The sequence below is a fragment of the Colletotrichum aenigma genome, assembly GCF_013390185.1.
Source record: "Colletotrichum aenigma strain Cg56 chromosome Unknown KSG_Cg56_contig04, whole genome shotgun sequence".
NCBI classification, from domain to species: Eukaryota; Fungi; Ascomycota; class Sordariomycetes; order Glomerellales; family Glomerellaceae; genus Colletotrichum; species Colletotrichum aenigma.
In genome coordinates this window covers 441,949-465,435 of record NW_023500910.1, presented here as the reverse complement: position 1 = coordinate 465,435, position 23,487 = coordinate 441,949, and the positions used below count along the sequence as shown (strand labels likewise).

General features: G+C 52.6%; 11 protein-coding genes across 11 annotated transcripts; 7 read left to right on the top strand and 4 right to left on the bottom strand.

The window, feature by feature from the left end:
* Nucleotides 1-409: 409 nt before the first annotated feature.
* Nucleotides 410-2,095, bottom strand: 4CLL7-1 (4-coumarate--CoA ligase-like 7; the record flags this gene model as incomplete). Its single annotated transcript, XM_037321238.1, has 1 exon — nt 410-2,095. One exon carries the CDS (start codon nt 2,093-2,095, stop codon nt 410-412), a length of 1,686 nt encoding a protein of 561 aa, XP_037179729.1.
* Nucleotides 2,096-2,843: 748 nt separating this feature from the next.
* Nucleotides 2,844-4,715, top strand: CGCA056_v005986 (uncharacterized protein; the record flags this gene model as incomplete). Its single annotated transcript, XM_037321237.1, has 1 exon — nt 2,844-4,715. One exon carries the CDS (start codon nt 2,844-2,846, stop codon nt 4,713-4,715), a length of 1,872 nt encoding a protein of 623 aa, XP_037180427.1.
* A 358-nt stretch (nt 4,716-5,073) lies between these two features.
* Nucleotides 5,074-6,244, top strand: CGCA056_v005985 (putative dehydratase NIT22; the record flags this gene model as incomplete). Its single annotated transcript, XM_037321236.1, has 4 exons — nt 5,074-5,202; nt 5,273-5,564; nt 5,623-6,124; nt 6,199-6,244. 4 exons carry the CDS (start codon nt 5,074-5,076, stop codon nt 6,242-6,244), a joined length of 969 nt encoding a protein of 322 aa, XP_037178829.1.
* A 616-nt stretch (nt 6,245-6,860) lies between these two features.
* sidH-0 (Mevalonyl-coenzyme A hydratase sidH) lies at nt 6,861-7,638 on the bottom strand (the record flags this gene model as incomplete). Its single annotated transcript, XM_037321235.1, has 2 exons — nt 6,861-7,324; nt 7,380-7,638. The coding sequence occupies 2 exons, from the start codon at nt 7,636-7,638 to the stop codon at nt 6,861-6,863; spliced, it is 723 nt and encodes a 240-aa protein (XP_037179726.1).
* Nucleotides 7,639-8,623: 985 nt separating this feature from the next.
* Nucleotides 8,624-9,460, top strand: sidH-1 (Mevalonyl-coenzyme A hydratase sidH; the record flags this gene model as incomplete). Its single annotated transcript, XM_037321234.1, has 1 exon — nt 8,624-9,460. One exon carries the CDS (start codon nt 8,624-8,626, stop codon nt 9,458-9,460), a length of 837 nt encoding a protein of 278 aa, XP_037180430.1.
* Nucleotides 9,461-10,452: 992 nt separating this feature from the next.
* CGCA056_v005982 (Trichothecene efflux pump TRI12) lies at nt 10,453-12,377 on the top strand (the record flags this gene model as incomplete). The annotated part of the gene is made up of 5 exons (XM_037321233.1): nt 10,453-10,620; nt 10,676-10,757; nt 10,810-11,142; nt 11,193-11,360; nt 11,413-12,377. The coding sequence occupies 5 exons, from the start codon at nt 10,453-10,455 to the stop codon at nt 12,375-12,377; spliced, it is 1,716 nt and encodes a 571-aa protein (XP_037179315.1).
* A 460-nt stretch (nt 12,378-12,837) lies between these two features.
* CGCA056_v005981 (uncharacterized protein) lies at nt 12,838-14,016 on the top strand (the record flags this gene model as incomplete). The annotated part of the gene is made up of 3 exons (XM_037321232.1): nt 12,838-13,485; nt 13,544-13,653; nt 13,713-14,016. The coding sequence occupies 3 exons, from the start codon at nt 12,838-12,840 to the stop codon at nt 14,014-14,016; spliced, it is 1,062 nt and encodes a 353-aa protein (XP_037180428.1).
* A 1,210-nt stretch (nt 14,017-15,226) lies between these two features.
* On the bottom strand, nt 15,227-15,946 carry CGCA056_v005980 (uncharacterized protein; the record flags this gene model as incomplete). Its single annotated transcript, XM_037321231.1, has 2 exons — nt 15,227-15,815; nt 15,885-15,946. 2 exons carry the CDS (start codon nt 15,944-15,946, stop codon nt 15,227-15,229), a joined length of 651 nt encoding a protein of 216 aa, XP_037180429.1.
* A 775-nt stretch (nt 15,947-16,721) lies between these two features.
* Nucleotides 16,722-17,526, top strand: lvr-3 (Levodione reductase; the record flags this gene model as incomplete). The annotated part of the gene is made up of 2 exons (XM_037321230.1): nt 16,722-17,296; nt 17,346-17,526. The coding sequence occupies 2 exons, from the start codon at nt 16,722-16,724 to the stop codon at nt 17,524-17,526; spliced, it is 756 nt and encodes a 251-aa protein (XP_037178774.1).
* Nucleotides 17,527-17,728: 202 nt separating this feature from the next.
* 4CLL5-0 (4-coumarate--CoA ligase-like 5) lies at nt 17,729-19,500 on the bottom strand (the record flags this gene model as incomplete). Its single annotated transcript, XM_037321229.1, has 3 exons — nt 17,729-18,898; nt 18,953-19,148; nt 19,205-19,500. 3 exons carry the CDS (start codon nt 19,498-19,500, stop codon nt 17,729-17,731), a joined length of 1,662 nt encoding a protein of 553 aa, XP_037178771.1.
* Nucleotides 19,501-20,967: 1,467 nt separating this feature from the next.
* CGCA056_v005977 (uncharacterized protein) lies at nt 20,968-23,156 on the top strand (the record flags this gene model as incomplete). Its single annotated transcript, XM_037321228.1, has 10 exons — nt 20,968-21,058; nt 21,109-21,158; nt 21,217-21,351; nt 21,410-21,530; nt 21,587-21,659; nt 21,714-21,834; nt 21,886-22,140; nt 22,204-22,289; nt 22,351-22,454; nt 22,507-23,156. 10 exons carry the CDS (start codon nt 20,968-20,970, stop codon nt 23,154-23,156), a joined length of 1,686 nt encoding a protein of 561 aa, XP_037178743.1.
* Between the last annotated feature and the right edge of the window lie 331 nt (nt 23,157-23,487).

The window sequence follows — 23,487 nt, the reverse complement described above, 5'->3', positions numbered from 1 at the left end:
GATCCGAATTCTGTATGCAATGTCATACAATGCTAATCTTCTACCGGGATGGTAGCATTCTTAAGATAGACAGTGCCTGGATGTCCCCGCGTAGCATCTCACACCTGCGTGAGTTTATCCGGGTTGGCAAGAAAGGGGTGCGGTGGAGACCGGTTGTTGCAAGGAACAAGATCGACGTACCATGGGTGCTCAAAAATAACCGGCATTTGACATATCACTCAGCTCTAGCGTTTTGACGATGATCTAAACCGAAGAGTTGTGAACCATTGAATCGAATATTCTTGAGACAAAGGTAATGGCTACCTCAGTGTTGCTGTTACAACATACTTCTGGGAATGCAGACAAGAGGCCTGGGTCCTCGACGTTGCTTAGCTGCCACCCGTTGGTTGCTCCTTGCTTTGATGTGACTTCAAAGTTTCGCAACGAATCGTCTTCCCTCATCTAATGAACACTCTCCATCGGTCATCTTAACCAGATCCCTCCTCAGAATCTTGCCTGTCGGATTTCTAGGGAGTCTCTCAACTGCCCATACACCACCTCTAAGCTTCTTATACCCGCTCACCTGGTTATTGACGACCTTCTGAATATCTCTAAGTCTTCGACGAATCTCTTCTCTTCTCATCATGTCTCCGTCCTTCAATACAACCCACGCAGTTGGTACTTCGGTCAGCTGAGTCTCATCCCATAACGCCCCGACACCCGCTTCCTTGACAAGTGGATGTGAGTTGACGATCTGTTCTAGCTCCGATGGACTGACTTGGAAGCCTTTGTACTTGATCAAGTCCTTTGTACGTCCAACGATGAACAGTCTTCCTTCCGTATCGAAACGGCATACATCTCCTGTATTGTACCAACCCTCCATGCGGAAAGCTTCTTGGTTGGCTTTTGGATTAAACGCGTAGCCATGAGTGATATTGGGTCCTCTGATCCACAGCTCTCCGGGACCACCTTCCGGTGCATCTTCAGTTGTTCCTTCCTTCTTGAGCGCCGCCTCGATACCTGGCAGTAGCCTTCCAGTCGAGCCGTCGGGGACTTTCTCGTCAAAGGCTTGGTAGGCCACATAGCCAGCGGCTTCTGTCATCCCATACGCTTGAATGAGTTTCCATGGAGCTCGTCTGAGAAGCCTATCGATCTGCTCTGGTTTCAATGGAGCACCACCGATGTTGATAATCTGCGCTTTTGAAAAGTCAAAACGCTCCGTTACGTCCGAGTTTGCGAGGCTGAGTACCACACTTGGCACCCCCTGGAAGGAGGTCGCTTGGTTGGAGCCGACCAGTTGACCGAACTTGTCGATATTGTACTGCGGCATTGCGTGGTGAAACATGCCAGTGTAAGGCCCAAGAAATAGAGGCATTGTCGTCATAGCAATGTGAGCCCACGGTGTGAAGGCCACTGTCCGAGACGAGACGTTGAACATTTGGTGCTTGTTATCAAGCGCCACGAGCTGGAGTACGTTCGAAACGAAGTTGAGATGTGTAAGCTCAACTCCTTTTGGTTTTCCGGTTGTTCCGGACGAGAGGTGTATTGATGCCAACCGCTTTGATGTGTCCGGCCAGTGAGGGATCGCGAGCCGCGATGAAGCAATGAAGTCGTCAGGAACATGCTTTACCCCCCTTGCCGGCTTGATAATCGAGAGTATTGTCGGACTATCCCATTGCACTCCTAGCGTGGACAGCTCCTTTGTAGCAACAGCGACAGCATCCTGAATCGCCGGCGTAATGGGACCATACGCAATGATGAAGTGCGGCCTTGATACCGCGAAACCATGGCCGATCTCTGACGACTTGAGTGCATGATTGACCGGGCTCACAACACCTCCGGTCCATAAAATAGCATGGAAGATTTCCAGAAACTCAACGCTGTTGGGAAGTACAATCGCCCAACGAGCCTGATCCGGCGGATTCAACCCATCCTTCAGCCCCTTCGCAATTCTCCCGGCGCGGTCGCGAAGTTCTCCAAGCGTAATGCTACGATTCGTCAGGCTATCCGAAGCGATGATGTGAGATTCCGGTATTGATGTAGCCGTAGTATGAAGCAGCTCCGTGAGGTTCAAGTCGCGTGGTGTATCGATAGACTGTGAAGTGTACGTCCTCATGTTCGCGGTGGTCGGTGCATCACTTTGAGTTCAGTCACAGTCGGGATCGTCGGATGAACGAGTTCGACATTGAGTAGCCTGCTGAATAACGAAGAGAGAGCGTGACTGAGAACTCGTTTTGTCTCTTCCGCAAATCTGTCGGTACGATGCGGCATGGGTTCAACGAGAAGCAGGCATTTCCAACCGCCGTCCGAACGTCGCCTGCTGAGTCGCCGTGCATCCAGCCGTCTGGTTGTCATCACCCGCGGCTCTTCTGTCAATGCGGACTCTCCTCTTCGAGAGGGAGGGGAGGGGAACGGACAGGGAACGTCTTGGCGGCAAAACGAAGCGGCAGAACGGTCGAGAATGTGTCACGGCGCCCAAGACATGCCACTACCAGCAGGAGGGGAAGCATTCGGCGTGCGGGGAGCGAAGATTCTCCGCCTGAAACCACTGAATCATTAGTTTTAGTCGCATCGGGGAGCTTCCGCAGGCGAGGCATTGGATAAGAAGTTCCGGCGGTCATCCTTGTGTGTGTTTCGTTCCTTGCCGAAGGTGTAAATGTCAAGGCGGGCAGCTCGAGCGACGGCGGCGGCGTCGGCGGCAACCTCGGCACCTGCTGGCTCGGCTTTGGTGGGCGAACAGTCTGGTGATGGCCTCGTTCTCGTAAACGATCATCGTGTTTGAAATGGCGCTCTCCACGGGCTGTTTCGCCGAGCGGAGCAGCGAGCAGCATCGTCCACACTTACCGTCTTCCTCACTGTTCACAATGGCACCCCGACGTCCCATCCGCATCGGCAACTGCTCGGGCGCCATCAACGACGGCATCGACCAGATCTATCGTCTCGCGAAGTACGGCAACGTCGACGCAATCACAGCCGACTACCTCGCCGAGTTCAACATCGCTTGGAAAGCCATCGAGCTGCAGACGCGTCCGGAGCTGGGCTTCGAGCCGAACTTCCTTGAACAGCTTGCCTGGCACGGCGGCGACGCGGCACGCCTGGTGGCCGAGAAGCGCATCAAGATCGTTCACGATGGAGGGGCGCTGAATCCTCGGGGGCTGGCCGAGCGGACAGACGCGTACTTCAGGAGTCTTGGCATCGGTGATGTCAAGGTGGCCTGGGTCGGCGGCGATAACGTGACGGAGGGGGTCAAACGTGGCGTGTTCGGGCGAGTCATGCATCTCGACCAGCCCGGCGTTGAGTTTGATCCGCGGGCTGAAGGTGCCGGCGGCGAGGAAGCGCTGTTGGCTGCCAATGCGTACACCGGGTACGCGGGCATCGTGAGGGCGCTGGAGGCCGGAGCGGACATCGTCGTGTGCGGCCGGTGTACGGATGCGAGTCCGGTGATGGGACTCGCGAGGTGGTGGCACGGGTGGAAGGGGACGGCGTACGACGCGCTCGCGGCGAGCCTCATGGCCGGACACCTGATCGAGTGTGGCCCGTATGTGACGGGCGGCAACTACTGCGGTCAGCGTGAGGTTCCGAACCTCCACCACGCTGGCTTCCCGATTGCGGAGATCGCGGCGGACGGCGGGGTGGTCATCACGAAGCCGGAGGGGTCTAACGGGCTTGTGTCCGTTGATACATGCAAAGCGCAGCTGTTGTATGAGATCCAGGGGCCATTCTACCTGAACCCGGATGTCATCGCCGACATTGAGGGTGCGAAATTCAGTCAAATATCGAAGGGGCGCATTCGGCTGTCCGGAATCAAGGGACTGCCACCACCCCCTACAGCGAAGCTGGCCATCTGTCTGCTGGGTGGTTACCAGGCGGAGATCTCTGCTTACGCGGCTGGCCTGGATACCGACTTCAAATTCGAAGTGCTGAAGAGCCAAGTCATGGGACAGATCAACCGGTCAGACTTTACGACCTTCAGCATCGAGAAGTACGGTTCGGCAGCAACAGATCCGCGGTCACAAAGAGCAGCGACCGTGCAGTTCCGTATGTTCGCCCAGTCTCATAGAAAGCAGGCTTTCGAGCAATTTAAACGCGCCGTGTTCTACAACGGCTTACAGGGCTACTGTGGGCTGCATCTGGGGATGGACTGGCGGACGATGGAGCCCCGGCCGTTCGTGCGGTACTTCCCCGCGTTGATACCACAGTCCAAGATCCCCTTGTCCGTCAGTTTTGTCAAGGGCCCGGAGAACATCACGGTTGAAGCAAGACAGGAGACAGACTGTGGGTCAATACCTCGTCAACATGATTACGATCCTCCAACACCATTGGCAAAGGTCTCCTCATCACAGACGTCCAAAAGGCCGCTGGGAGATTTGGTCCTCGCCCGTAGCGGGGACAAGGGCGGCAACGCGAACATTGGGTTCTGGGTACGGCACAAGTCGGCCTGGCCATGGCTTCAGGCCTTTTTGACAAAACCCAAGTTCATCGAGCTTCTTGGCGATGACTGGCAGGGCAAATACGTTGTGGAAAGGTGTGAGTTTCCAGGGCTCTGGGCGGTGCATTTTGTAGTCAAAGGGATACTTCAGGACGGTGTTAGTAGCAGCAGTGTCCTGGATGGGTTTGCAAAGAGTGTAGGCGAGTTCCTCAGGGCGAGAGTGGTCGATTTACCCCTGGATCTGGTCAATCTTGAAGACTGGCGGCGGAGATCAGCAGAGAACATGGCTGAGCATGCCAGATTATGATGCCTTATCTGCCGAGGTGTATTCAATACAACCCCAGATGGTTCCGAAGACCATGACATGATTCAATGCCACACTTCCGATGATGACCGAACGTTGTTTACTCTTCGTCACGTCTTGGACCGAGGACGAACAAGCAGCTCAGCTGCGGGGAACCTCGGCCAACAAACCCGGGGAATACAGGCAAGCCGGCCACTGAAGCGCACTGCCGACAGGGAATCATCTGCAGCCGACCGTCATATTTAGCGGCCTGCTGCCCCTGTAGCCGTATCCCGCCGATATCATCCGCGTTTTCAGTTCCACCTCGTCATAATACATCCCGAACTTACACGCACCCGAGCCAGATATAACCCCGTGAGAGATGGCCTCTAGTGATGTGCCCGTCAAGAATGCTTCAGGCCGTTATGACAACGCAGACTTTCGGAAAGCAGCAGGTTATCAACATCCACCCATCAAGTGCAGCTATAACCGCCGCGATGTTCTCCTCTTTGTGAGTCGCGATCCATCAAATCTTAGACGCCCGAGGTGGCTGTAAATCGCATCACTAACACGCGCCCTAGGCCAACGCGATTGGTGTCAAGAAAGACGAGCTTCACTTCCTCTATGAGCTCCACCCTCACTTCGCCGCCTTTCCCACTTTTCCCATCAACCTCGCCTTCAAGCAGACAGACCAGGATGTTTTCGACTTCATCGCTCGGACAACGTCGGGCCAGGTTCCAGGCGTTCCGCCTTTCGACGCTCAGCGTTCTGTAGACGGCGAGAGAGGCATCGAGATCATCCGTCCAATTCCAGTGTCCTCGGCAGGCTTGGACTTGGAGGTCCGGAATAAGGTGATTGGAGTGTATGACAAGGGTGAGTGAGCACGGCAAGACATATGGTAGGGAACAGCAATGCTAAATATGATGTGCAGGTGGCGCCATGATCTTGGAAGCAGAGCAGCTGCTTGTCGACAAAAACACAGAAACCGTTTACACGAAAATGACCTCCACTGCATTCGGCATCGGACAGGGAGGCTACGGCGGGCCCCGCGGACCGGCAAAACAGGCCGTTACGCCGCCAGACCGCCGGCCGGACGCCGTGCACACGATCAAGACAACCCCGGAAGCCGCCCTCCTCTATCGCCTCTGCGGCGATTACAACCCGATGCACGCCGACGAGGCGTTCGGTCAGCGTGCTGGGTTCAAGGGCTCCATCCTCCATGGCCTCGGCACGTGGAACATGGCCGCCCACGGTCTGCTGCAGAAGCTAGGTGACAGCGATCCCAACCGCTTCAAAGCTTATGGCGCAAGGTTCAAGAGCGTTGTTTATCCCGGGGACACGCTGGAGACTCGCATGTGGGTGGTCAAGACCGAAGGAGGGATGGACGATGTCGTATTTGAGACGATCGTTAAGGAGGACGGCAGAGTTGCGCTGTACGTGTTGCCATTTTGCGCGGTCGAGTTATATCGGCGGCGTGATAAGACTGAGTGGCTGACAGTTATTCCAGATCGAACGGATATGCCAAGATTGCAAATGCGAAAGTGAAGCTGTGATGCGTCCGCCGAGAGTCCGGAAATCCGGATGGACCGGGATGTGTTGGCAGACAGCACAGCATAGACAAATTGTAATCAACATCTGATGCAGAGTTCGCGCCAAGTCTCATCTTCGTCCAAACGTGGACTAAATTGCGAAGTTTGATCTGCCCGCGTCACACGACAAATGCCACCGTGAAAAGAATCTCCCGAGTCAGAAAGTGACCAAGGACTCCTTTTGCTTGAGTCGATGAACGGTGATAAGGCCAACGGCTCATACACGTGCGGGACACCGTGGGCCCCATGAGCCGGTAAGCACAGCCCCCCATAAACGCGAACGTTTTGTTTCCAATAGTGGCTTCGTGACATGCGCCAAGGTCAAATGGATCCATGAGACATGGAGCAAAAATGCGAAAAAGAAAATGCACCTGGGAGTGAAGGTGACATTTCTTCTGAAAGGCAAAAGGTTGCGCCGAGGGGGAATCGAACCCCCGGCTCCCCGACGCTGCTGGATGGCAACGGAGAATTTTACCACTAAACCATCGGCGCTGTTTATTGGATGATGAGACGTCGAAGTTGCTCTTGTATGAAGTCTAGGCCTGTGGTCTATCCAGTGAAGCCGCCCACAGTTGCGCATTCACAGGTGCGATGGATACCATTTTGGGTCTCTCTTTTCGCGATAGGCCGCAAGCCCTTCCGACGCATTCTTACTTCTGAGCATCGCCTCCGCCCAAAGTTCCTGTCCGCGCATGGTTGCTCTACTAACGCCAGTCTCCCAAGCTTCCCTGGCTGCCAACCTCGAGATGATGACGCTGTCGGGACTCAATGCCGCAATCTCGTCGGCGTAGTCCAATGTTCTCTCAAGCAGCTTTTCTTGCGGCACGATCTCTTTAACCAGTCCCCATTCCCGAGCTTCTTCCACCGACATTGTGCGGCCCGTGAGGATCAGGTCCATCGTGCGATGGTTGCCAAAAAGCATCATGCATCGGGGCAACGCTCCTGCGAGAGCTGATACGCCGCGGAGGACTTCAGGGAGTCGAAATGTTGCGTTTGGCGAGGCGAAGATGACATCCGCGTTGAGTATCGCTTCGAAACCGCCGCCTATTGAAGTCTTGAATCAGTGGCTGCACACTTCAGGACAATTGCTCGAACATACCGTGAGCATGCCCATTGCATGCGACAATGATGGGTTTTCGCCCAGTCCGATTGCTCATGCCGGCAAACTGCCCTTGCGGATATTCAAACGCTACATCGTTCGTCTTGATAATGTCGAGTCTTTGCTTCAAGTCCATTCCCGCGCAAAAGGCTTTATTCCCGGCGCCTGTAAACACGGCGCATCGCAGCTCCGGCTCAGCATCGTACCATTTCCATAGTGCGCCGAGCTCGATCGTTGCCTCCACGGGCAGGCAGTTCATATGATCCGGCCGATTGATCGTGACTAGAAGGATGTGTTTTCGGGGGAAAGATATCAAGCTATGTTCGACATGAGGATATGGGTTTTCAATCCACGAAGGGACGGGATTCTTCGTTCTTGGCGTCGACATTGTCGTTGTTCGGGGTCTTCGGCTTTGCTAGTCGTCTTCAGACTTGGTGTTTACTCTCGCTTCATCAGCGCCAGTTTTCCTGGACAATATTGGTGCAGCTAGTGCGCTTGAGATGCTCAATCAGCTCGGCCAAGATCCAATCTACCTCCCAATCATCCAACCGACAGCCGGGACCGTGGCACGAAGCCATTCCGAGGCGCGCGTCACAACACAACCGAGCACCCCAGCTCCAGCTGCGCAACCGCGGAGACGGACGAGCACTTCCGCAAAGCCAACACAGCCCCCAACTCTCTCTAACAGCCGTTCCCCTCGCAGGCATCCCACGCCAGAGAGTGAATCATTAGCGCCCCTGCAGGAGGGATCATCCCCCACGTCGCGCATCACTGCGGGGGAACCCACGCTTCCCGTCCTCCCTCCGTTCCCCGCTGTAAAGGCGCCGGAAACGTGTTTCCCGTCCGTTGCGATTGGGTAGCGGGCCATATGTACCAGCGAGTCATTGCCCCCTTTACCGCAGCGTGAACATGGAGCAACCGCCGTATTGGACTTTCCCAGTGTTCTTAGCATCGGAGATATGTGCCATGCGAGCCTTACACCGAGCCGCCGAGGCAGGCTGCGGGAGGCTGTCGAGTGGGGGGACTGTCCGAGAGCTTCGACATTCTTTCTAGAGTCTTGAAGGGCCGGGATCATCTTGCTTGGTTTAGACTTCCTGGTGGACGGTGGCATGTGGCAGCCGCTGCCATTCATCACCGTCTGTGCCATTGACTCTGGCCCCCGCGATAGCTTCTCTGTCTTGCGACGATAGACTCGACATAATCTACCATACTCGCCAGCGACGCCCGGTTTGATACCAGTCACTATGGCAGAATCACCAACAGAAACGCCGCCGCCGGCGACTCCAACTTTCCTCAGGCTATCTTACCCTGCGCCTCGGGTCCTCCTCGTCCGCATGGACAGACCCAAAGACCTCAATGCCATGTCCACAGCCGCGCAGTGGGAGATGGACTCGGTATGGAAGTGGTTCGACCAAGAGCCGAAACTCAGCGTCGCCATCATCACAGGCACGGGAAGAGCGTTCTCCGCAGGGGCAGATCTCAAAGAGTGGAACAACAGCATGGCTGACGACGCCGACCCAAGCAAACGGATGGGAAACGCGCCCGCATTCAAGCCCTTATCTCGAAGGCTGGGCAAGAAGCCAGTCATAGCAGCGGTCAATGGTCTTGCAATGGGTGGCGGATGCGAATTCGTCGTCAACTGCGACCTCGTCGTCGCCGCAGACGACGCCTACTTCGGCCTACCAGAAGTCAAGCGCGGCATCGCGGCAATAGGCGGCGCCTTGCCACGACTCATCCGCACGATCGGTCTCCAGCGAGCCAGCGAGTTCGCCCTGACGGGGCGCAATGTATCAGCGCAAGAGATGGAACAATGGGGAATTGTGAACAAGGTGGTGCCCAAGGACAAGGTCGTCGAGGAAGCGGTGCGTTATGCGCAGATGATCGCCGTCAACTCCCCGGACGCCATCATCTGCACCAGGGCTGGGCTGAGACAAGGCTGGGAGACGGCGGCAGTCGAGAGAGCGGTCGAATGGACACTCGAGAAGGAATTCGCGGACCTGCAAAAGGGGGAGAACATCCTCGAGGGCCTCAAGGCATTCTCTGAGAAACGGGAACCCCGGTGGAAGGGCAGCAAGCTGTGACGAGCCTCATGCGAATGGGGTTGTTCAAGGGGGGGAAATAAGATCCCGTGTTGAAAAAGCCACCTGCGTCCCCGTGCCGGATGAACTAGTTCTGTGTGTTCTACATGCTTCAATGCTTCTCATCCTGCCGGTTGATGTTTGGCCTGAATAGACCCTTCGTCCGAAACCAGTCGAGGGAGGAAGAAGCCAGGTTCAACCTACTTTTGGCTATAAGAGATCGTCTTCAGGACCCGGCTTGCCAGGTCCCGGGAAGTTGGGTTGGCAGACGCACGTCGATGTCACTAGATGCAGGCAGAGACCAGGTGATGGGATCTTGATGTCCATAGTCCGTCACGAGCTAAACAGCCTGTTCTGCAACCAATGCCAGTTTCAACTACCGTAGAACGCCTCAATCGTACAAAGGAGCATCCCACATCGCCATTTTTGAGTCAGCGTAAGCTAATGAATCAGCGCCCGTCACATCCAGAATGCGACACCCGGACATTGGGCCAACACGTTGGGCGCTCGGCTCGTGCGGTGGTCTTCCCCGCAGAATGGCGCAGGGAGAGGCCCCGCCCCGCGAGCAGGACTCCATGAAGGAGTTTCGAAGAGGTTCGAGTTTTCCGGGGGACACCTGGCGTGCGTATGCCGTGTGAGCGTGTAAGACGGTGAAGCCCGGACGGCGGCAGAAAAGATCGAGTGAAGGGAGTGGCAGCCACAGACGGGACGGGGCAAACCAAGACTTGCGTGTCTGGTGGTGTCTTGCTTTCTTGAGGGGTTCATCTCACCCTTATTCCGTCAATCAATCCTCAACGCTTGCCACATATCCAGCACCGGTGGTTTTCGTCAATGGAAGGAAACACAAGGGCTGTATAAGACTTCGAGCACGGCCTCGAGGCGCATACTCCATCTACATCATCTAGCACCTGTTCGGCGTTCGTTCTCAAGTCCATCGAAATCCGGTACTGCAACTGCGAGCTGGCTCCCGCATAACGACATCCCGATATCCCATCATGGATATCTCCAAGAACGAGTCCGTTCGCGAGTTCGAACGGATGGACACCTTGGAGAAGTACATCGAGAATGACAGAGACGATTCCGATTCGATTCGATCCGAAGCTCTCGGGGATGATCTGCCTCCCGGTTACTTCTGGTCCCCTCGGTTCCTGGGTGCAATGGCGGTTGGTCAAACGTGTTGTTGGAAGAGGGGCTCAGCGGTCGCTGACATCACAATAGGGTTTCTGTCTCTCTGCACTATCGGCATACATCTTCTTGATCCTGCCGACCAACGTCTTGACATTTATCAACGCCGATATTGGTGAGAACATCATCTGGTTGTTCATTTTGCGACATTATACTTATCGATTCAGGCCCGAGTCCATACATCTCTTGGGTCAACATTGCCCGAACGCTCTCCCTCTCCTTCACTTACACCATTCTTGGCCGCCTGTCCGATCTCTTCGGTCGACGATGGTTCTTCATCGGTGGCAATTGCGTCGCTATTGTAGGCATCATTGTTTGCGCCGTCGCGCAAAATGTCAACACCCTCATCGTCGGCGCAGCGATCTACGGGTTGGGAGAGACGGTGCAGCTGAGTTTTAACGTTGCGGTTGGCGAACTGGTTCCCAACAAGTATCGACCCATGGTTCTTTCCTGCATCTTCGCAACGAATGCGCCCATCGCCACCTTTGGCCCCATCATCGGTAAGTCTAGCATTTGAACAACTGCAACATCATGTCTAATTCAGCGGCAGCTCGCAAGTTCGTCGAGAACCCCAAGCTGAGTTGGAGATGGTGTTTCTACATCAACATCATCGCCGTTGGCCTTGCCATCGTCCTCCTGTACCTGTTTTACCACCCGCCAACATTTGAACTCCTTCACGACCGAAAGACCAAGAGACAGCTGCTTAAAGAGCTTGATTGTAAGTCCATCACGTTGCACTCTGTCTGACCCGCCGCTCACCCCTGACGAAGATCTCGGAATTTTCTTGTGGACCGCCGGCTTGACCCTCCTCTTGATGGGTGTCTCTTGGGGTGGAGTCATGTTCCCCTGGGACTCCGCAGCAACCATCTCGAGCTTGGTTATCGGCGTCGGCCTGCTTGTTGCGCTCTTCTACTGGGAAGCATTCGCGAACCTCACATATCCTGCCATTCCCGTCAAGTTCTTTGCCAACCGTGGCTTCATGGCTCTCGTCTGCTGCGCAACGGTTGCCAGTATGTTCTACTACTCGGCCGTTCTCCTCTGGCCCCAGCAGGTTCAGGCCTTGTACACGACGGATATCAACTATGGTGGCTGGCTCTCTTCTACAGTAGCGAGCTCGACTGCACTTGGCCAGGTATGTGCCGGTGCAATCGTCAAGTGGGGAGGAAACGTCCGATACTGGATCATCTTCTCGACCTTCGCCATGGTTGGCTTCGTCGGCGCTCTCGCCTCTTTGACTCCTGAGACATTGAATACGGGTATCGCTCTCACGATTTTGGGCCCTTTCTTCGTCGGTTTCATCGAGCTCGCGTCACTCGCTTTGGCGCCCCTTTTCTGCAAGCCCGCAGACATCGGTCTGGCCTCGGGTCTGCTGGCATCCATCCGTTCCGCGGGAGGTTCTATCGCCGTTGCTGTTTACACCTCGATCTTGTCCAACCGCCTCGCCACCACCATCCCCGCGGCAATCACCCAGCCAGCTACTGCTGCAGGATTCCCCGCCAGCCAGATTCCTGCGCTCGCAAAGGCAATCCAAGGCAACAAGTTGAAGACCTTCCCAGGCTTGAGCACCGCTGTCAAGGAAGCCGTCTCGAAGGTCCTGCCCACTGCCTACTCCAAGGCATTTGAGACCGTCTATCTCGCTAGTTTGGGTTTCGGAGCTATCGCCATTGTCGGCTGCTTGTTCTCGATGGATGCCCAGAAGCACCTGACCAACAAGGTCGAGCGTCGCATGAGGTGATGAGAATAGTACTTTGGCTTCGCGGGAAGCCAAGGGGAGAGGGATTATTGTAGCGAATCAACAATCGCTGAAGGTGTGTGGGAACAAGTGTCGCTTTGATAGCAGACTTTTGGAGTATTTCGATCATATGATAGCAAGCAGCCAGCGAGTTGTTTAGTCCCTGTTTATTCTCTGGAGCACATCAATCAAACTGGCCCGAATGCCACTTCAGAAACCCACGAGACTGAGAGCTTTCTCACTGTTCACGAACCAAAATCGTGGCGTAAATAGTGACATCCTTCCTACTGTGCGAGTGGCTGACCCCGCAGCAAACCCTGGCCCGGATGTCTTGTTTCTCTGGGGTACCCCAACACGACTTGCGCATCGTTTCCACCTCGTTCGGGAAGACACATCCTCTTCCCTTGTCAATTAGACCTCTTATCACCAATTTCGAAGAACGATTATGCCTCGACGACCATCTATGTCGGCCTCCGTTCAGTCGGCCACGTCTCCCTCCTCGGTGGGCTCGTCGACGGTCCAGGAAAGTTCTGGGATGACACAGCAGGATATCGAACTGCAGAAGAAGCGGGCCAGAGACAGGAAATCTCAGCAAGCCATGCGTGATCGCAACAAGTGGACGATACAGAACTTAAACGACCAAATCGCCTACTTAGATTCTGCAATGGAAGAGAGGAGCCAAGATGTCGCCGTGCTTCAAACACGAATTGGGGTTCTCGAGAGTGAGAACGCACAGCTCAAAGCACAGAATGCTGCACTGCAGCTGAGCCTGTTGGGACGAAATGAGAACTCTGGGCCCGGCGATGACTCCTTCATCTTTGAAAGACGGCTTTCTGATAGTCCATGGGAGCTACCCTCCCGGAATACTGCGCCGGGTTGCATTGCGGACCAAGTCTTGCAGGGCTTCGTGGATTCTGTTCGATCTGACGGCATTCTCACATCGACATCCTCCTATACCCTCAAGCCCAAGGTTTCCTCACTGGTGCAACAACAAGGAAGATCAGAAGATAATATCAGCAACGTCGTCGCGGACGTCGTACGGACGTATCCCGAGATAGAGACCCTCCCGAAACAAGTAGCCGTATTCCAGAACATGGCACTATTGTTAAAGGTATGCGCAATCTATGTCTAATGATTCGTTGTGAGTACAGGCTGATTCATTGCCATAGTGGATGGTCCTCCTCGACAAGCAAAGTTGGGATCTGATGCCATCCTGGTTAAGGCCAGTGCCTGCACAGCTCACCACAGCTCATGCCGCATGGATTGATAGAATTCCTTGGTGAGCGCTCTCTGTAACAGCGAGGTCGTTTGACCCAGTCTTGATGCTAATAATACCAGGCCTCGAGTTCGGGAGTATCTCATCGCGAATCCCGACATCACCCTCGACGACTGGGCAGCCACCTACAGCTCGAGCTTTGATGTAAGCTGGACCTATGAGCCTTCATTGGTTCTTATTACTGTGGCTACGGATGGCCCCGGGATGTCTGAAATAACTATCAACCCGGTCTACGAAGAACATCTACGGCAGCTGAAAAACTGGACGGTGGGCAACCTGTTTCGCCAACGATTTCCCGAAATCGCAGACCTCATAGATCGGGACACCCTGGAAAGCGGAGTCTGTGGTGAATTCAATACTTCATGATATTGCTAGACTGTTTGGTGCCATTCAGCCTCATGACGAACTGAAAATTTGATCCGAGTGAAGACCAGTCAGTCGCCTGTTCTCTCCCACTGAATCACCAAACTCTTCCTAGGAGCTGCCCGTTTACTGCCCCAACTTAGCAAAATCTGGGGTGCGGCGAAGTAGCACAGGTGGGTTCGCGGAGTTCGATAACCGGGCTGCTAGATATCGGAGTTGCAGATTGCGGGGAAACGTGCCCGAGAAGTGCGCCAGCACCTTTTAAGCTTCTTGGTTTGATGGGGACCCCAAACAGGCGACTCATTTCCACTTGAAGCGTGGGGCCACAAAATCACAACCGGCTACGAAGATTCGGGCAAAAGTTGACAAAGCTCGTCATGTTGAGTCGCCAGCCACAGACCTTGATGACTTCGATAAGACAGCTAGTTCGTAGGTGCCCATCCCACCGTGTTACACGCATCATCATCCGGGTAATAGGAGACTTTGTGCAAAGATTCTATGTCATAAAAGACGTTTGACTTTTCTTTCAGTAGCTAAAGGCTTTTGTATATACACCTTATTCAAGGGGTGGTGGCATCTTCGAGGAGGAGGTGGTACATGAGCTCCCTCGGTGTACAATCCTTGTCCCAAGGATTGTCCCAAGGCGTCGGGTCTATAACTCCCAGCGCTGAAAACATCTCTCTCACGTCACGTAGGGTCTGCCCCATGTCACACCCAATTTCGCCTCCTTCCCAAGACTCACTGTCTACTAAACGACAACTGTTTTCGTGATCCCCGTCGCATTCCCATTCAGTAAAGCTTATAGTTCTGAGGTCAGGAAACTTGCCACCCTCAACTTCTTTAGCAAACCAGACGAACTCTTCTCTGTAGCCATCGATGTAGCCACTGATTTTCAAGTGTTTCAGCGACGGTTGAAATTCTCGCAGCAAACAGTCGCTGCCAAAGCCTAATTCATCCGCAGTTATCTTCAGTGACTCTAGACTGGGGAGTTTAGTGAAGGAACGAAGGCGCATTGCCGTGTCTCCCCACCCGCCTATATCAAGCTTGAGAACTTTGAGACTCTCGCCGTGAAATGTCAGAGCCGGAAGAATATCTTCCAAGTCGTCGTAATCAGTAAGCGCCCACAAGTCAAATTCTTCCAAACGCCCACAAGATTTGATCCACCTGGGAGTGTCTTCGACAGGGATGACGCCTCTTCTTGCCAATTTGAGCTTTACGATGCCGTTCCAATCCATGCCCTCAAACTTCCCACAAGTGTTGATTCCATAAAAGCTTTTGATGAAGGAGCGAGTTTCATGAGAGGGAAGATTTGATCGAGTAGAACAGGCCATGTGCCAGTCTGACTGGCAACGAAACGTAAATCCGTCAAATTTCGCAAGCGTGTGGAAGTCTCCTCCGGAAATGGCAAGGCTTTGAAGAAATATTCCGACTTTTTGTCCGCCGTGATAGATAGTTGTCGAACATTCCGCGCCTGGAGGAATGCGATACCCGCCAGTATGGATAAGTTCTCTGTCAAGGTATGCCAGTTTTCTGGCAAATCGAGGTTCAAGCTTTTGACGATGATCTGAAGTTCGGCAACATCTTCGCTTTTGATTTTCTCCTTCTTTCGGTTGATTCGCTCCCAGTCGACATTAAGGTCAAGCACATATGCGGCGATTTCAGTGCGCAAGTGCCAGTATTTCACAAGCGCTGGGAGACTTGAAGGCTGTGATCCTTTCAAAGACACATGACTCCAGATCCTAGGCTCGCACAGGACGCGGAATGTACGACACGCGCACGAGACTGGCCTCAAACTACCTCGTCTTTTCAAGAAGAGGTCGAGTTAGCAGATGGCATCAGAGTGTATTATGGATGATGACGATGGCACGAACACTTCAGAGATGATTTGGTCTAAAATCTCGCAGGGGAGCTCTAAGACGTGGAGTACTGCCATGAGAAATGCGAAAGAGCGCTGGCGCTGCAGATTGATTGGTCATGGGTGGGCGGGTGAGTGTGAGGAGGGCATTCTTGACCTGGATTGCGTCGTCAAGGTAAGAAAAATTGGCAAAATTCAAGCCCACCGCTTTGGTAGGAGTACGCCTTAGTATGTTTAGTCAGCAACTCAAAGGAACGTGACATGTCTCGTGAGGTCTTTTGATTGGGCAATATCGGCTTCCAACTACCACGCCATGTAACTCGGATTACTTGCCTTCGGCGGTAACCTGCAAGAACGGAAGTCAAAAGAAGGGGAGAAAAGATTGAGGTTTGATTGAGCGTAATCGTGTGATATACTCTGAAGAACATGTCCACTAATCATCTCTGTCAGGAATCGGGAGAAGAACGGCTGCAGCTAAGCGCCTTGCATACGTACAAGGGTATGAGGGCGATTTGTGGTGGACCTGACAAACTGTCGCTCCATCATGCGCACCAAACTCGAGGTTTTGGGTGTCGATAGACGAAAACACGATGTTCTTCGCAAGTGCTAAGTGGGAAACAATATTGAATGACATCCGGCTTCATTGGAAACGTAGATGCGGAACTCCGCATCCGTGGTCATCCTTTCATCGGAGCGGGGAACAGGCCGAAACCTACCGGCACACGGAAACATATTACCGGCTTCTGTAGTCGCGGACGAGCCTTTGAGTAAGATCAACTTATACAAAACCGAACTTGAAGGTTATTCGGTTGCCAAATTCACGTAGGTCAATGTCATTCTACAGTCTCTCATCATGACTTTCGCACAGCAATTCTCCAACAAAGTTGTCGCCATCACTGGTGGTGCCTCTGGCATAGGTCTCGCAACAGCCCATCTCCTTGCTGAGCGAGGAGCCAAACTGTCTCTCGCTGACGTCCAGGAAAAAGCTCTTCAACAAGCTCAGTCTGATATAAAGTGCAAGTACCCCGAAAGCGATGTCCTCATTTTTACTGTGGACGTCAGGAACTACGAGCAGGTTGACAAATGGATCACAGAGACTGTGAAGCATTTTGGAAAGCTTGACGGAGCGGCAAACCTGGCCGGAATCATCCCCAACTCAATCGGTCTCAAAGGAATCGACGAGCAAGACTTTGACGAATGGGACCTCATTCTCAGTGTCAACTTGACTGGGGTCATGCATTGTCTCAAGGCTCAGCTGCGTGTCATTGAAAACACAGGAGCAATCGTCAATGCAAGTAGTATTGCTGGCCTTATTGGACGGAACAAAAACGCTTCATACGTAGCCAGTAAGCATGGCGTCATGGGCTTGACGAGGAGTGCTGCAAAAGAAGTTGGGCCGAAGGGCATTAGAGTCAACGGCATCTGCCCGTGAGTCTTACCAACTTCTGTCAAAAATGAAAGAAACTAATAAAGCCAGGGGAAAAATCGATACACCAATGTCGCAGGCATCTAGGGACATGAAGATTGTCGTCGAGCCATCTTTGAAGCGGGTCGGTCAGCCGAGGGAGGCGGCAACTGTGATCGCTTTCTTGCTCAGTGACGAGGCAAGTTACATTTCGGGTGCTGCTATCGGTGTTGATGGTGGATGGAACTGCTGAATGTGTTTATGCCGTCACAAACTCATACCTACCTCATGTAACTTCATCTGAAAGTAATCTACGAAAGCTCTCTTTTGTATATGCTTCACTTGGAAGTTGAGCGCACAGATTTATCTCATACGAACTAACGACACGCTTCTTTCGAAAGTTCTTGTGTCTTTGAGAAAGACTGAAATTAAAACCCACGCGTGCTTGACTTCATTCACAACCTGGCCCTAGTCTGGTGTATCCTCTTCGCAATAGCTGCGAGCTCGCTCCTGACCAACTTGCCTGAGCTATTCTTCGGAAGTGACTCTAGACAATGCAGTCCTCCTCTCAACCTTTTGTAATGGGCCACACGCTCCTCCAAGTAGATTCTTATCTCATCCAACGTTTTTGAATAGTCCACCTTTGCTGTCGAAGATGGCAAGCAGACAAACCCAATTGGAACCTCTTCGCCATCACCGTCCCATGCTATTCCACATACCCCCGCATCCATGACCGATGGGTGAGAAAGTAGTATAGCTTCCAACTCCGCCGGTGCAATTTGATTCCCTTTGTATTTGATCAGTTCTTTTTTCCTTCCAGTCAACCAAAAGTACCCATCTTCATCAACTTTGACAACATCTCCAGTACATAGCCATCCGTCTCTGAAGGCCGAGGCAGTTTCTGTCGGGTTGTTCTTATACTCCATGAAGACAGTCGGCCCTTTAACCAGACACTCGCCTTCGATGCCTATTGGTACGTCATTGAAGTGGTCATCTACCACACGAACGGTTACTCCAGCGGCAGGCTTGCCAACACTAGATCCCTTTTGTCCGTTTCTTGTATGTCTGAGAAGGGTGATCGTGGCCTCGCTCATTCCATAGCCGTTGAGAACATTGGTTTCGGGTCCAAGAAGCCGCTTCAGCCCCTTCACTGTAGTGTCGGATAGTGGGGCACCAGAGCACATGACTGTATGTACCGAGGACAGATCTAGGTCTGTTATGAATGTGTCCTTCACCATTCGTACTGCTGCTGCCGGAACCAGTCTCAATACCGTCGCCTTCAGTTCGGAGCACCTTCGGAGGTACGGCAGGTACTCAAATTTCCTCATTGGCTGGACATGATTTCCTACCCAAGCCGGCAATAAAACTCCAGACACAATGCCGTATATGTGCGCGAAGGACGGAAAGAAGGCTTCTCTCATGTATGCATTGTGCGTGAAAGGATTCGTGGCCCAGAGTGTGAGGAGATATGCGATAAGATTTTGGTGAGAGAAGACAACACCCTTTGGCTTGCCCGACGTCCCAGAACTGAAGCACATTCCTGCAGGGATCTTCCGATTGTCTCGCCTGGAAAGATCGAAAGGTTGTATGGGGCTTTCTTTTGAAGACCTGAAGTCCAAGGGAAACTGTTACCGTAAGTAATCTTGCCAGGCATCTTGTCGTGGCAGGGCACTTCATACCCTAGGGTAGTCATCTTGCTTTCGAGCATTGCTCTCATCACCAATAACGAGCAGTCTTGGAGTTGTCCTCAACTTCAGTTTCTTCAAGGCCTCTAGGGCCTTGGGCAACAGCTCGCCGTCGACTGCGATTATGCTCGGTTGAGCCACAGTAAAGTAGTGAGTCAGCTCATGTGCAGTTGCCAGGGAGTTGATGCCACTGAAATTTCATCAGAGCTGAAGTTCGAACTGCTTCCAACCACGACATATACTCACCAGAAACACCCACCAGCCCACAGGATTGCGTGAGCCAGAACTACCCACGAAATAGAGTTCGGGGCGAAGATGCAGACCACATCTCCTGCTTGAAGCCCATACCGTGATTTGAGAGTGGAGGCATCTCGTGCTGCATTAAAACGAAGCTCTTGAATCGTCAGAGTCTGCTGTTGATTATCGAAATCGCTCAAAATTTTCTGGTTTGGGGGCACGTCATCTGGGTTGCTGCTGAGGAGGAACTGCGAAATTGAAACATCCGACGGAACAGAAGGTGTTGGGCAAGGTGAGTGGTACATTGCGGTCCAGATGCAACTTTGAGCCCGACTAACATCTACGGAAAAGAATAAGAAGTGTCAATATCTCAAGGACATCAGTTTGTTCTGTCAAGATGAGAGTTAACCTCAATTCAGGTATGCGCTGATGAGTTTAATGAATCATTGGTGCGACAACATGCGCTATGAGAACGATTTGCCGTGTCATCTTCGCAGCGCCTCAGCGAACACCGTAGCTGTAGCTTTAGCGGACACGGTGTAGCCCTCTTGAAACCAACCTACGGTTCTAGTTTTCCGGCCTTTGTCGTTTGATTGGCATGCAACTTTAATGGAAAATCCCGAAGCGTATCCTGGCTGTGCAAACACGTATTGATGACCATGATTTCTCTTGCATAGTTGTTTAGACTTGAATGCAAATGCGTGGGTATTCTTGCTCCTGATTGCATGCGTTTATGTCCTTTCGGTCGGGGGGATCAGTTTCGATTCGGGGAGGACCAAGATACCTAGTACATGGCAGAGATATTTTCAACCAAGACTTATAGTATCGAGAAGCGCACATTTGACGTGTGTTGAACTTAGGTAAAATGTACTTATCAACTATCTCTTTGGTACGCATTGCCTTCCTTCATGGGATCAATGTAATTGGAGTCGATCGCTTGAGCGACGATGAGTGAGCATCGACATCGGGTGCACCGTTTCAGGGCCAGAAAGATGAGTAAAACGACTTCTCTCAAACCACACCTTCTGTACAAGAGCAGCCGCTTTTAACTCATCGCAGGTTGAACAGAAAAAGATGTTACGTATTTTGATTGGAGACTGATAGCGACTTTTCGAACTCTTGGCAACTTTGCGGAACTCTTACCCATGTCAGAACACGCTGCTGGAATCCAAAAACCACCCATCGTCCCGGGAAACATCTTGTCTAGCGCGATGCCGAGCTCTAAAAAGATCATCCAGCTGCAGCCCGCCTTGGTCAAATAGCCTTCGTCGCAACGTTCACCGTTTTCCAAGCCTCCCGATGTTACATTCGGTTTCTCACGGGCAGCACCTTTGCTTATCTGGAAAAAGCTTGGCTTTCTTGGCTTAACTAGCAAAAGTCTTGTCTCCTTCCAATTCCATCTTTAGTCACTAATATTGGTCTCGCCCGAACGCGGGGTAGTAGTCCAGCCATGCGTGAAAAATCAGCACGAAGGGCAATTAGAAGCTTGGTGCCTGGATGATCGGGTGGCTTTTTCAGCCTGGTCCCGGGGTCCAGCATACGCCGGGACTCGCCAAGAGGCTTGTTTCCTGCCTTTCTGGGATTTGACGGGGACGTCGGAGGGTTGATAGATTTCAGTGATGTCACGTAAGAGAATGGCGTACAGATAAATACAATGGTTATGTCGCATTCATAGATCTCGCTGCTCGGTAGGACGCAGCCCTGACAACGTGCGACTCACTTGCGTTGAGTTCTGAAGAAGCCAAGAAGTGCAATCGTCAAATCAGCACAACATGCGTCTCAACTCCGTCACCAGCGCAGCGGTCTTGGCCGCTGTTACTGTCCAGGCAAGGGAGCTCCCAAAGGATGAGGCTCGCGCTGCTGGTGTGTTCTCCTCCCGAGGAGCCATTCAAACCACTTGCTAATTGTTGCAGAGCTCTATGACTCGGGTGTGATTCACGAGAGACTCATGGCCAAGAAGATTGTATGTCCACAGCTGATGAAATATCTGTGATTGGGTTAAGTCTGATAATGATGTCTAGTCCCATTGGGAAGCCGAAGAAGCCGTAGGTCTCATGAACTCGTCTCAGTGGCCCAGGCTTGGGTACACCAAGTGTGTTGATGGCTACGCTGAGGCCATCCCCGACAGCCCTCTGCACAAGTTCAAGTGCAAGAATGTGAGTTGAGAGGAGTGACAAGTTCGCAAATCATCGCTCACGGCTATGTTCTCCCTAGATGGACCTCTACGACTTCATCAACCACGCGACGCTCGGGTCTCCAAACACCGATTACCGTGGTAAGAGCGGCAGCTCTTCATGGGGTTGGACCGACCCTGACTCTGATCGCGAGTTTATCGGTAAGCATTGAAAACACCGACACGACTTCCCACGGACACTGACTGTGAAAATCTAGTCAGCGGCATGTTCGATGGATGTGCTTTCATCGAGATTCTGCCGGAGGGAAAGATGCTGAACCTCGGTTTCCTGTGAGTTCAAGAACGATTAGAATGGCATCGCAGGATTCTATTGACACAATACAGTCCGACCTATTCTCCTGTGGGCGATAGAGCTTACTGGCACGAGATTCGGCCTTACAAGAACTACATGCTCATTGGCAGCGAGCTTGAGGGCCACGGCATCCAGATCTTTGACATGACAAAGGTGAGAGCGAACCAAGAGCAAGGTTTAACATTCGCCTAACTTGATGTCTAGCTCCTCGATATCGATCCATCTGAGGCCCCTATCCTCTTTTCGAATGACAAGGATCTTACAGGCCACTTCATTGAGACGCTTCCCTTGGGACGTAGCCACAATGTTGTTGTCAACGAAGAGGCTAACTATGCCGTTGCTGTCGGCGTTCAACCGCGCAACGTGAGCTGCATGGGAGGTCTTTACTTCTTCAGCCTGGAAGACCCCAGCAACCCTGTTGCACTCGGATGCGATGGGCAAGATGGCTACGTTCATGATGTAGGTCTTTGGAGAAGCGAACTGCGTGAGCACTGTAGGTCATGACTGACATTTCTCGTTCAGGCTCAATGTCTTATCTACCGTGGCCCCGATTCCAAGTACTTCGGGCGGGATATTTGCTACGGATACAACGAAGACACTTTGACTATGTAAGTTGTCATGGAGAAGAATGATTCATGTCTCCACCAGTCCTAATTTGGCTCCCCCTAGCTACGATGTCTCCGACAAGAAGGACTCCAAGATCATCTCTCGCACATCTTATGAGGGCGCCACCTTCACTCACCAGGGCTGGGTCAATGATGTTAACTGGCAAGGTATGTACCGACCACTGAATTACCTGGAGTGAAACGGTACTGATGATTCCAGAATGGCTCTTCATGGATGACGAGTACGACGAAGACGAGCTCGCTGGCCCGGCTGCGGATGGATACCCAGTCACGTACATCTGGGACATCTCGAGTCTCGAAAAGCCTCTTCAAAAAGGACTGTTCAAGCACAACGTCAAGGGAATCGATCACAACCAGTACGTTGTCGGTGACCTCCTTGTGCAATCAAACTATGGCGCAGGTGTTCGGGTCTGGGACATCTCGTCGGTGCCCGAGGATCCCACCGGCAACAGCGTGTGCGAGATCGCTTATTTCGACATCTACCCCGAGGATGATTCTTTACCCGGGGGCGGAGCCATCCAGTTCTCTGGAACATGGTCTTCGTACGCGTACTTCAAATCGGGCTTCATTTTCGTCAACACCATTGAGCGCGGTGCTTACCTTGTGAAAATGACAAAGAAGGAGGCATGCAAGCCCAAGACTTGCAATGCAGACAACTGCCTGCGCGCTCTCAGAGCTTCCAGTGTACCAGGCCGGCTGGAGGAGTCTCAGGAGTTCTGCGGCGAGTTCACAAAGACCGTCATCGCTGATGTGTCGGTGGTGCCTGCATACGCTGCTGAGGCTTGCCCGACGAATGTGATTTCGAGGGTCAGCTCAGCTTGCTCATGCCTGCCAACACCGACTGCTTGAACCCTGAAACTGGAGGCCGCATCGAAATGAGGTAGAATAATCCTCTCGCAAATGGCGACCAGAAGTGCAGGAGGCCAAGTGTTTACACATGGAGACCAATGATGTAGCAAGTCAAGGTTCACAGAGAACATAAAAGCTCGCGTATTTGATTTTGTGGATAAAATGTTTATACAAGAGTCAAAGTGTGTACATGTACCAAAAACAAACAACGCCGATCTAAATGCTATTCCTTGACAACCCGTTGCAATGAACCCCAGTGTCCAATTGCTTCCATCGCTTATGCATGTTCGAATTCCCGATCGATCAATTTTGCTCAACCATCAAGAGATGA